This window comes from Anabrus simplex, chromosome 5 (assembly GCF_040414725.1).
Source record: "Anabrus simplex isolate iqAnaSimp1 chromosome 5, ASM4041472v1, whole genome shotgun sequence".
In the NCBI taxonomy this organism is placed as follows: Eukaryota; Metazoa; Arthropoda; class Insecta; order Orthoptera; family Tettigoniidae; genus Anabrus; species Anabrus simplex.
The window spans coordinates 387,347,203-387,360,408 of record NC_090269.1 but is presented as its reverse complement, the minus strand read 5'-3'; the positions used below and the strand labels follow the sequence as shown (position 1 = coordinate 387,360,408).

The following is a 13,206-nucleotide window of genomic DNA, read 5'->3' as shown; positions in this document are numbered from 1 at the left end:
GGACATTGTGCAAGATTAGTGGCGATTCTGCCAAGTCATCGCCGCGCCATGGCTACGGCATTGTATTTATTTAGATATGCGCTCACGGAGTTAGCCGCCTCCGGGCTATTTCACCACTGTATGTAATATTTGCCACGTTGTGGGAGTATGTCATGGTTATTTCTGGAGATTACGTAGCTGTGTCAACCAACGTCTATATAAGGGGGATGCATATTGTAGCGTCAGTCATTAGTTATACGGATGCAGTACAGTGAAGTAGTCTACTAGATCAAGAGGCCTTAGTTGGTCAGTCAACCAGTGTGAACGAGAGATGGTGAAGACTCAGTGAGCCATTATTGATCATTGAGAGAGTGAGACCAAATGGTTGGTCCGTCACTTAGTGGAAGACACGGATGCAAGGGCTTACCATGAAGTCAGAGAGGGCAACCCAGGACCTACCAAGAGGTCATACCATATTGACTTACAAAGAAGTCAGATGAGATGGAGAAGAAGCAGTCACAAGGATGTATCACCAAGTTAGGCGTGACACATCTACAGTAAACACCAGATCAAAGGAATACGTCGTAATTACACTCAAAGTGTTGAAGGTACAGTCAAGTGAATCAGTGAGGAAAATATTTCGTATAAATTGTTAAATGTCCGGTCAAGAAGAATTCAAATTCATGCCTAGTTTCTTTCAGTTGCAATGTCTTAATTTCATATTCTCATCTGTTTTATCGCAACAAGACTCACTATTTTTTGATATATTATTTAAAGAATATATATTGTTCTATCAAACGAATTCATAGTTTTATTTCATTGACGGTAAAATATCTTAACCTCAAAATTAATGGGGAAACCAAACGCCAATCTCCTTTTACCAGAACTTATATGGTATGTTGTCAAAAGTAAGCTTATTACCCCACACCCTAGAGATAGTCAAGAGTCTCATTCTATTATTGCTGCACTGAGTGACAGCTGGCGCCCTTCAAATAACGTATGTGTAAGTAAGCAGGTAACAAGTAAGTGTGAGTACAAGGTTCGACGAGTGTGTATTTTATATAATGAATATTAATTTTCATAATTTCCATTTTAAATGCAGATATTTCATATTTTTCAAATTAAATGCAGATTTATATAATATAATATTTGTAATTCAGTCAAACAGTTAGGAAGTTCACACAAGATATTAATTTTTGAAGAAATTTGCCTATCTCCCTGACAATTATTTTCTCTGCTTAAATTTTTTTCAATTATGAAATCGATTTTACTTATCAGACCTAGTTAAAAATGGTAGAAAGCCAAGCTGAGTGGCTCAGACGGTTAAGGCGCTGGCCTTCTAACCCCAACTTGGCAGGTTCGATCCTGGCTCAGTCAGGTGGTATTTGAAGGTGCTCAAATACGACAGCCTCGTGTCGGTAGATTTACTGGCACGTAAAAGAACTCCTGCGGGACTAAATTCCGGCACCTCGGCGTCTCCGAAGACCGTAAAAGTAGTTAGTGGGACGTAAAACAAATAACATCATTATTATTATTATTATTATTATTATTATTATTATTATTATTATTAAAAATGGTAGAAAAAGTTATAAAAATCCCAAGCCTATATTTCTAAACAGTTTTCTCAGAAACTGTATCTAAAATTGCACAATTTTATTTTTATTTGGAAGTGTTTTGAGTTAGAGTAGAGAAACCGTTTAAGAACGAAGAGCAGGCTGTGATAAATTCCTCGAAAGAAATTGAAAGAAAAAAGTACATTCTAATCTTTTAAAAAGTGATGTCAGTACCAAGATGTACACCTTTTTCTCCTTGGAATACTTCCCAATTCCTGTAAAGGAAATATTAAATCGAATGTAAGGAGTAAACTGTTGTTCAACGAAACATTTCTGTATAAGCAACATTTTTCATATTTCCTCATTGCTCTAAGCTAAATGGCTCGGGTAGTAAGAGCGTTGTCTTTCTAACCACAAGATGTGAGTTCGATACCGGCTCAGTCCGGTGGTATTTGAAGGTAATCAAATACGCCAGCCAGAAGATATACTAGCGCGTAAAAATACTCCAGTGGAACAAAATTCTAGCGCCTCGTCTCCAAAGCCGTAAAAGTAGTTTCGGACGTACAATTATTATTATTATTATTATTATTATTATTATTATTATTATTATTATTATTATTATTATTATCATTATTCGTTCGTAATCAGTTTACCCTCCAGGGTCGGTTTTCCCTCAGACTCAGCGAAGGATCCCACCTCTACCGCCTCAAGGGCAGTGTCCTGGAGCTTCAAACTCTAGGTCGGGGATACAACTGGGGAGGATGACCAGTACCTCGCCCAGGTGTCCTCACCTGCTATGCTGAACAGGGGCCTTGTGGGGGGATGGGACGTTTGAAAGGGATAGACAAGGAAGAGGGAAGGAAGCGGCTGTGGCCTTAAGTTACGTACCATTCCGGCATTTCCCTAGAGGAGAAGTGGGAAACCACGAAAAACCACTTCCAGGATGGCTGAGGAGGGAATCGAACCCCCCTCTACTCAGTTGACCTCCCGAGGCTGAGAGCACCCCGTTCCAGCCCTCGTACCACTTTTCAAATTTCGTGGCAGAGCCGGGAATCGAACCCGGGCCTCTGGGGGTGGCAGCTAATCACACTAACCACTACACCACAGAGGCGGACATTATTATTATTATTTATTATTATAATAAGTTCGCATGGTGTATCTGGAATGTGGCCCCCAAACCGATGGCAACATCGACAATTATGACTTGAAGATCACGCAGTCACTATAGTAACATCTGACTGCGATGCCACCAACGATATCCTGTCAAGAGTAAATGCAGCATGGCTCAAGTGGAGGCAAGTTACCGGCGTTCTCTGTGACAAGCTGTCGTAGGTAGGACATCGTAATTGGTGTAAAACCTTCAATTATTATGTTTAAATTATAGTTTTTTAATGCTAAATTATATTTTATTAAGTGTTAAACATGACTAGTATATGGTTTCCCTGTAATTATGTAGTATAAATTTGTATAACCTCAAATACGTATTGTGTATAAGTTTAACCTCAAAATCGATATAGTCGAAAGCAGTAGAAAATTCCATAATGTTCGTACGTTAGACTTAGCAAATTGTACTATAATTTGGTATAGGTGAAAGGTTCTGGAAACTTACTGTAAGGTTGTATTATCCAGATACATGTAGAGACATTACGAATGTTGTAGATGTTTCCATATGGATTAGTAAATAGTCGACGAATGTTCGAGTACCCATTCGACTAACTGGTCGATCGATGTTTCGAGTGTGTTCCATTAGAGTGTTGTAAGAACTCTTCCAGAAGTCGATCATTTTAGATGGTTGATCGAGTAGTATAAATATCGAGCTGTCAGTCAGTGGAGTTAGTTCTTAGTTCTTAGGGCTCAGGCAAGTGATGGACTGGGAGTGACTGTTGGGCTACGAGGTGGAGTCAGAGTATGGGACTCGAGTGAGTGAGGCGGTGAATTCAAGGGAGCACATGTTATAATGCTCGAATCAGTGTTGTTGATATCTGTACTTGTCAGAATCGACTTCAGGGTACTCCGCTATTGAGTGTTGTATACAGCGTCATTTGCTACTGTGTGTAAATGTGTGTTGTGACGTACAGTGTAAATAAAGTAATTTATACAAAGAAGTGAACGTGTTCTCGTGTGATATTTATTTACGTCAAATAAAATCGCATCGCAGAACGATAAATTGGCGACCGTGACAGGACACTTCAAGACTCGGCAATGAAGATCGACCAAATGGGCTTGGTGATGTTACGGAAAGCGCTGACATCCCGAGGTTTACCGACGGCTGGAAGCAAAGCGAACTTACAATAGATGCTGTGCCAGGATTTGATAGACAACAGAGAGGACCCAGTCACCTCGGAGGAAGGAACCAACTACCGGGTAATGTTCGCACAACTGACTGCTTGGATTCAGGCCGAGACCAAAAAGATCCAGGCCCAGACTCAAGAAATAAAGGCCCAGACTTAAGAAATAAAGGATCAAATCAAGTCTTTGGGCAGCGAAGTGCGCTCTCTCAGAACCAAGGTGATCACTGATGTCATGCAGGACAACAACGAACCGGACGGGAAGCGGTCCGAAGTGATGCTTGCGGTTGTGAAGTCCGTAGTTCAAAGCCCGGCGGAAACAGCGAGTGCGCTGTGTGAAAGTACGACAGCTCTGGAGACACGGGTGAAGCCTGCAAGCATTGATGGCGGCTCCGGCGCCGTGAAGATGGCAACTCCACGGGACGACAGGATCATTGCAGCGATGGTGGAGTCCGTAATTCAAGGCCCAGCGAAAACAGCGAGTGCGCTGTGTGAAAGTACAACAGCTCTGGAGACACGGGTGAAGCCTGCAAGCAGTGATAGCGGCTCCGGCGTCGTGAAGATAGCAACTCCACGGGACGACGGGATCATCGTAGTAATGGTGGAGTCCATAGTTCAAGGCCCAGCGGAAACAGCGAGTGCGCTGAGCGAAAGTACGACAGCTCTGAAAACACGTGTGAAGCCTATAAACAGTGATGGCGGCTCCGGCGTCGTGAAGATAGTAACTCCACGGGACGACGGGATCATGGTTGCGATGGTGGAATCCGTAGTTCAAGGCCCAGCGGAAATACCGAGTGTCCTGTGTGAAAGCACGACAGCTTCGGAGACACGAGTGGAGGCTGCAAACAGTGATGGTGGCTCCGGTGTCGTGAAGATGGCAACTCCACGGGTCGACGGGATCATTGTAGCCCCCAACAACCGAAAAACGAGGGTGCCACCTAACCAGACCACTAGTCCCAGCACGAAATCATATGCCGGTAGGAAAGTTGAATTCAGCACCCCGGAAAAAGAGGAGACTCAACAGGACCAAGGTCACGACGTGCGAGCCTCTCCCGTGCATCACATCGGTGGACTACGAAGACGACGCGTACGTCCTGGCAGAACACAAAGGTACGAGCGAGGGGAAAGTCAGTGGAGTGTTGACTGCCACGCGAGGACCTGCGGATCATTGCTACCGAGAACAGGGACACCGTCGACCAGACCCAGCGGATCCCCCATGGAAAGGTGGTGGCCATCGATTGAACCATCTAGCTGCGATATGTGTACTTAAACAACGCCAACGAGAAACCAGTGTGATTGAGGTAGTTTATGTGTAATTAAATAATGAAGACTAAGAGAGACGAAGACATAGATATAAGGACACCTAGATTTAAGACCTAGAGTAAATAATGTACAGGGTAGATATTGAAGGTTTTAGGGGGATAATATTGTCGTAGGTACATCTTAATTGGTTTAAACCCTTCAATTATTATGTTTACCATATTTTAATTATAGTTTTTTAATGCTAAATTATATTTTATTAAGTGTTAAACATGACTAGTATATGGTTTCCCTATAATTATGTAGTATAAATTTGTGTAACCTCAAATACACTGACTGACAGAGCAAATGCAACACCAAGAAGGAGTGGTTCGAAAGGGATGAAAGTTGGGGAAAAAACAGAGACGGCACGGACGAATAATTGATGTTTATTTCAAACCGATATGCAGGTTACACAATGCGCACGGCATCGACTCAGTAGGATGTAGGACCACCGCGAGCTACGATGCACACAGAAACACGTCGAGGTACAGAGTCAATAAGAGTGCGGATGGTGTCCTGAGGGATGGTTCTCCATTCTCTGTCAACCATTTGCCACAGTTGGTCGTCCGTACGAGGCTGGGGCAGAGTTTGCAAACGGCGTCCAATGAGATCCCACACGTGTTCGATTGGTGAGAGATCCGGAGAGTACGCTGGCCACGGAAGCATCTGTACACCTCGTAGAGCCTGTTGGGAGATGCGAGCAGCGTGTGGGCGGGCATTATCCTGCTGAAACAGAGCATTGGGCAGCCCCTAAAGGTACGGGAGTGCCACCGGCCGCAGCACATGCTGCACGTAGCGGTGGGCATTTAACGTGCCTTGAATACCCACTAGAGGTGACGTGGAATCATACGCAATAGCGCCCCAAACCATGATGCCGCGTTGTCTAGCGGTAGGGCGCTCCACAGTTACTGCCGGATTTGACCTTTCTCCACGCCGACGCCACACTCGTCTGCGGTGACTATCACTGACAGAACAGAAGCGTGACTCATCGGAGAACACGACGTTCCGCCATTCCCTCATCCAAGTCGCTCTAGCCCGGCACCATGCCAGGCGTGCACGTCTATGCTGTGGAGTCAATGGTAGTCTTCTGAGCGGACGCCGGGAGTGCAGGCCTCCTTCAACCAATCGACGGGAAATTGTTCTGGTCGATATTGGAACAGCCAGGGTGTCTTGCACATGCTGAAGAATGGCGGTTGACGTGGCGTGCGGGGCTGCCACCGCTTGGCGGCGGATGCGCCGATCCTCGCGTGCTGACGTCACTCGGGCTGCGCCTGGACCCCTCGCACGTGCCACATATCCCTGCGCCAACCATCTTCGCCACAGGCGCTGCACCGTGGATACATCCCTATGGGTATCGGCTGCGATTTGACGAAGCGACCAACCTGCCCTTCTCAGCCCGATCACCATACCCCTCGTAAAGTCGTCTGTCTGCTGGAAATGCCTCCGTTGACGGCGGCCTGGCATTCTTAGCTATACACGTGTCCTGTGGCACACGACAACACGTTCTACAATGACTGTCGGCTGAGAAATCGCGGTACGAAGTGGGCCATTCGCCAACGCCGTGTCCCATTTATCGTTCGCTACGTGCGCAGCACAGCGGCGCATTTCACATCATGAGCATACCTCAGTGACGTCAGTCTACCCTGCAATTGGCATAAAGTTCTGTCCACTCCTTCTTGGTGTTGCATTTGCTCTGTCAGTCAGTGTACGTATTGTGTATAAGTTTAACCTCAAAATCTATATAGTCGAAAGCAGTAGAAAAGTCCATACTGTTCGTATGTTAGACTTAGCAAATTGTACTATAATTTGGTATAGGCGAAAGGTTCTTGAAACTTACTGTAAGGTTGTATTATCCAGATACATGTAGAGACATTACGAATGTTGTAGATGTTTCCATATGGATTAGTAAATAGTCGACGAATGTTCGAGTACCCATTCGACTAGCTGGTCGATCGATGTTTCGAGTGTGTTCCATTAGAGTGTTGTAAGAACTCTTCCAGAGGTCGATCATTCTAGATGGTTGATCGAGTAGTATAAATATCGAGCTGTTAGTCAGTGGAGTTAGTTCTTAGTTCTTAGGACTCAGGCAAGTGATGGACTGGGAGCACTGATCTCTATACATGGATCGCTGATGGCAGCTCTCCGCTGCAGGAGAAAGTACGCCAAGTTGAGCGCGCGGTTCGCCATATTGGCGTACCCATCCTAGAGCTCTCCTTATGGGGAAGCAATGATAATATAGTCGATTTTAAATCGCAATTAATGTCGCAGTGGAATAATTAAAAATATAGAGACATGTTCACTCAAAGCATCAGGACATTGGGATCACTGACATGGCATTCCGAGGTCAGTAAATCTCCGGGATAGCAATAAATATGAGTGTATAATAACGGCCGACAAATATTAACTTAGGTGCTGAATACATGCAATTAGCGATTGGTAACACAATACGAGTGAAAATCAGTTTCTGGAAACATTGCTGTAAATTGTATACATGTATGCCACGAAATTATGCATTCTTAAAATGATGTACCTATAAACGTAGCTCACTATACAGGCCTAGATTCGACATATCTTAATCGGTGCTTGATAATGAATTTCTATTTCCTGTTTCCATGAAATAACGCGCAGTTTATCAAATTAAAATATCATTGAAGCAAATATACACATTTATAAAACCAGCAAATATTCAAAACTTGTCAGTATATCTCATTACCTGCAGCTTAATTTACTAGTACAGACCTCTTTAATTAAATTCAGCTAGCAAAGCAATATTGATAGTCATCATCAGAAATATGTAACACCAGTTAAAAGAGTCCCAAATACCACGAATAGTATAATGGGATAGCCTAAAACACCCACCACACTTTCCCTTCTCCCACCACTCCAGTGTCTGAAACCCATAATTATTATTGATGTAAATAAGGTCTAGAATTCCTCCAGACTTCATTTTCTAAGATTGTTATAAGGTCACGTCAATTATTTCATCAAAACCGTCAGTTTAATTATGACAAATAAATAAAAATATAAGTAAATCTTTACTTTAATGTTCAGTAAAATTGAAAACAGCTGGCTGTACATCACTTCTAAGGCGTACAGTTTGTCCTGTTCTATCAAAATAGTCTTCCTCTAAGTGATCTGAGCAAAGAACAGCTGTTTTAGAAGGCTCCCAATTCTCTCTCCTGATACTCCTAATCGATGATCTATGTTCGGGTCTCGAAAAAGGAAACCTACAAAAATTAATTGCCATTTTGCTCCCAGAATATGCGAAATAAGATACAATAAACCTAAAACTCAAAACACTACCCTAGGAAGATTCTTATGTACGGTATAAAATTCCCCGATGAAATTATTTCTCCTTCTGCTGATCGGTTCTGTTTGTACATCCATAAGCTGAACACTGCGGTATGTTAATACCCCGTAGAATGTTTCTTCATTCATATTTCACGTAAACACATACATATTTAAACTGAATCTTGTAATTCACAAGCATACTACAAGGCAACGAACCTAAATTTGTAAAATACACTACTATTTACCTTGCAATAACACACCACAGAACACTCGTGGAACTACTATCAAGAGACCTGGCGTCACTGAACTAAGCATAAACAAAGAAAGCGTGCTCCTCGTGGTCTACTGCATCGTGCGCTCGCTGCCATCTTACTACGCCAGTCATCTTCTATTCGGCTTACTGCTACCCAAGCTACCAGCCATCCATGTATAGAGATCAGTGACTGGGAGTGAATGTTGGTCTCCGAGGTGGAGTCAGAGTATGGGACTCGAGTGAGTGAGGCGGTGAATTCAAGAGAGCACATGTTATAGTGCGCGAATCAGTGTCGTTGATATCTGTACTTGTCAGAATCGACTTCAGGGTACTCCGCTGTTGAGTGTTGTATACAGCGTCATTTGCTACTGTGTGTAATTGTGTGTTGTGACGTACAGTGTAAATAAAGTAATTTATAATTTATACAAGGAAGTGAACGTGTTCTCGTGTGATATTTATTTACGTCAAATAAAATCGCATCGCAGAACGATAAAGAATATTTTAAGGCGTATGTATATAAGACAGTAGAGCGCCCTGTAGCTCTCTACGGATCAGAACGTCGCCCTGTGATGAGGAAACAAGGCCAAATCATCCACGTCATGCAGATGAAAATGCTCCGATGGACTCTAAGCACAGGCCCCTGAGCAACTAAAGATTCCGGACCCCTCCCCCCCCCCCCCCGCCTCCGTTTTAATTTAGACCAGAACTGCGAACTTTCAAGTTATTTTATTACCTAGACTTGCCTGATTATCAGCCCCTGGTGGCAAAGTTTGCACCAAACATGGGTGTAATAATGGTGTAAAATTGGTGCTAAACTTTTTATCGGTGCAAACACGATGTAGTATTTGTGGTGCTAATTTGGTGGAAAAGTGACAATGGATGCACAGATTTAACCCAATGAAAAATGCACCATAAGTACACAACATATTTTTCTACATTGATTTGCACCATTTTTACACCAACAAAGTTGGTGTAAGAGAAGTGACATTTTGCACCATAGTTACACCTAAACTGAAGTACATTAATCAGACAATTTCTGAGCAACATCCGCGCCAAACGCACATCAAAGTTTTTCTTTCAACCTTCTTTATTGTGAACACCACTCTTGAACCAAATTTGCTTCAATAATGCTCCAAAGTTACACCAAAAATTTAGGTGCATTTTTAGTGCAAAATTTATACAATTTTCTTCGTATTTTTTGTATTCTTATTGGCATTTAAATACTTAAGCTTTAAATTTGTATTTTAAAATTATTTTCTTTTGGGTCCAGGCTTCCCGGTTGCCTCCCCCGCCCCAGTCCCGTCCCCCCGGCCTAATACGCTATGACCATATGACAAACCAAGATGTGCGACGAAGATTACGCATGGCCCCGATTGTAGAGAAAGTGAGAGAGGCAACGTTTCGATGCAATGGTCATGTCATGTCAAGACAGCAGTTCGGTGGCAAAAGTAGCCCTTCAGATCGACCCTGGAGGTTGTGGGCCACGTGGAAGACCAATGAAACGGACTCCTTTGTAGAAGGCATGCGGATTGCAGGCCTCAGCCCAGAAGACGTACAGGATCGAGTAAAATGGAAAGACATAGGCCTGGTTTCATCAACACATGTTAAATATATACTAACAAGTAGTTAGTTAATACGGAGTTAAAAATTTAACATCTTGTTAGGTTTCTTGCGTTTCATCGAACTTTTCTTGTGAAATGTTAACTAATGACTGTTAACTCTCCCAATATTGCGAACGGGTGCGAATCAAGGAGGCAGTAGTACGAACATGATGTTTTACAGCGCGCTCCGATGCACTTTTGTTTGAGTATAGCTGTAAAATATGGCGCGTGAACTGAAACGGAATCGTAGTTCTAATTTTTCCTCCTTCGAAAGAGAGTTGTTAATTGAATTAGTTAGTAAATATATATAAGTTATTGAGTGCAAGCGCACAGATGGCTTGACGATAAAAGAAAAGTACGAGGCGTGGGAGAAAGTCCGCGAGGGTTTCAATGGGGTTAACAGATACCTTTTAGCGGGTATCCACTGTCACCTAACAAAATCACTTCGTTAATTGCCCCACTTCAAACTGTGCTCCGATATGGGAGTTATTAAATATTGTATTGTCGTGTGCAGAACCAGACCACCTAGCAAGTATATCCCTGATTTGGAAGTTAGGCTCACTAATCACCTGAACATTAACATTAACAGAGAAATATCCCTTCCGATTACGATATATTTCGGCCCAATTGTTTCCGGGTGATTGGATTCTTACATGTGTGCAATCTATTGCACCTAGAACAAACACCAGGAAAACGGCTTATTTCATAGAAGTCGCGGATAATTTGCTGACGCTCTTCTGCTGAAGGGAATGTTATATACCTCCTTCTCATGGATGCTATTGCTGCAGACACTCGACAAACAACTCTACTAACAGTGGCTTTAGAAATTCCAGCATTGTCTACGGCCATTATGTGAAAAGAACCAGTAGCAAAAAATCGTAATATTATCAGTACCTGCAACATTGGAGAAAGAGGTAAGTTTCTCTTCATAGGATAATCCTACCTCACTGGAATTTCGTCAACAACCGTAGCAACGACTATTTTCGATAACCTGTATCTATGAAGAAATTTTGCATCCGTCAAATTTTCAGTCAATACGTCGCTGAACTCTTTTTCGATCAGGATTGTTTTGTAAAAGATCTAAATAGAGCAATTTCGCATCGAAAGCGAGATTCAAAGCAGCCATTTTGGAACAGGTTGCTAAATGCTAATGTTAGCCATTTAACATTAGAAATGGCTAATGTTAACTTTAATACGCAGTTTAACATTTGTTAATGTTAACAGTTGTTGATGAAACGCAAATTTTCTTAAATCGAATGTTAAAATGATTTAACACCTTGTTAAGTACTAACATGTGTTGATGAAACCGGGCCACAGTCAGATAGCGTACCTCGTACATACGCTAGGAAAGAATTATTATTATTATTGCCACAGAGGGATTTGGCCGTGCAGTTAGAGTCACGTAGCTGTGAGCTTGCATTCGGGAGATGGTGGGTTTGAATTCTACCGTTGGCAGTGGTTTTCCGTGTACCTTAATTAAGGCCACGACCACAACCTTCGCGACCCTTTCCCGTCTTTCCGTCGCCGAAAACTTTTGATGTGTTAGTGCGACAGGGTCAGGAATGGAATTAAGCCGGCGAGGATAGGAACTGCGCCGGCTGCCGAACCCTGTCGTATTCCTCTGGGGCAATAATTAATGAATGACAGATGGAATGAAATGATAGTGGAGAGTGTTGCTGGAATTAGAGATGACAAGGAAAACCGGAATAAACGGAGAAAAACCTGTCCCACCTCCGCTTTGCCCAGCACAAATCTCACATGGAGTGACCGGGATGTGAACACGGAACCCAGCGGTGAAAGGCCGGCTCGCTGCCACATGAGCCACGGAGGCTCTAATAATAATAATAATAATAATAATAATAATAATAATAATAATAATAATAATAATAATAGTGTTTTACATCCCACTAATTACTCCTGTTTTCGGAGACGCCGAGGTGCCAAAATTTTGTCTCGCAGGAGTTATTTTACGTAGCAGTAAATCTATCGACACGAGGCTGACTTATTGGAGCACCTTCAAATACCACCGGACTGAGCCAGAATCTAAGAAGCCTTGAAAGTTTGATTTTAAATTGTAAACTGAACATACTATTCGCTGCAAAACTGTTCACCTTGATCACATTGTTCTTGTTTTGTATTTTAATGTACGATTTTGTAGTGCACCGGTATTGCAATCTGAATATCAACATAATTCACTTGTACCAATGACCTTATAATGACCTAGTGTTGCATGCGCGCACCACACACGCATACTCCATTGTGTTCTATCGCTATTTTGTAACTATAACCCCCTCCCATTGGTCGATCCCGGCTACGCTACTGCCGTCCGAGCTACTAATCGTGGCAAGAAGACAATTCTCTTATTGTAACCTATCATAAGACGAAGACAAGTGTTGAGTATAAGGAACAATGATAGCACTCACCTGGGATAGAGACGCGAATGCCAGTGGGCCAGAGTGCCTCCAGGCGCGGTTCAGGTACCAAATAGCGCTGTGTTGAGCTTGCTCCAAGGAGAAGCATGAGAACTACCGCTGGTGGCCACATCCTACCCGAGACTGGTCCTACTCGTTAGCTGACAGCGGTACTATCGGCCAAGCGGGATTTCCCTCGCATGCTACCAGACAATGGCACGATAAATAACTTCCCAGAAAGAACTTCCTCAACGTTTCTTGATTCCTGGTCGCGGCACACTTGAGTGAGGGGAAGTATTGAAGATAAGTCACGGTGCAGTCAAGGACTCAACGGACCGGGCGAGTTGGCCGTGCGGTTAGAGTCGCGCAGCTGTAAGCTTGCATCCGGGAGATAGTGGGTTCGAATCCTACTGTCGGTAGCCCTGAATATGTTTTTCCGTGTTTCCCATTTTCACACCAGGAAAATGCTCGCGCTGCACCTTAATTTAAGGCCACGGCCGCTTCCTTCCCACACCTAGGCCTTCCCTA

General features: G+C 43.2%; 1 protein-coding gene across 1 annotated transcript in view; it reads right to left on the bottom strand.

Annotated features, from left to right (window-relative positions):
- Nucleotides 1-12,835, bottom strand: part of LOC136874962 (uncharacterized) — a 121,677-nt gene extending 108,842 nt beyond the window's left edge. Inside the window, exon 1 of the mRNA XM_067148674.2 lies at nucleotides 12,691-12,835. Coding sequence (XP_067004775.1) covers nucleotides 12,691-12,811 — 121 coding nt within the window. The 5' untranslated portion in view covers nucleotides 12,812-12,835. The remainder of the gene's footprint in view (nucleotides 1-12,690) is intronic.
- Between the last annotated feature and the right edge of the window lie 371 nt (nucleotides 12,836-13,206).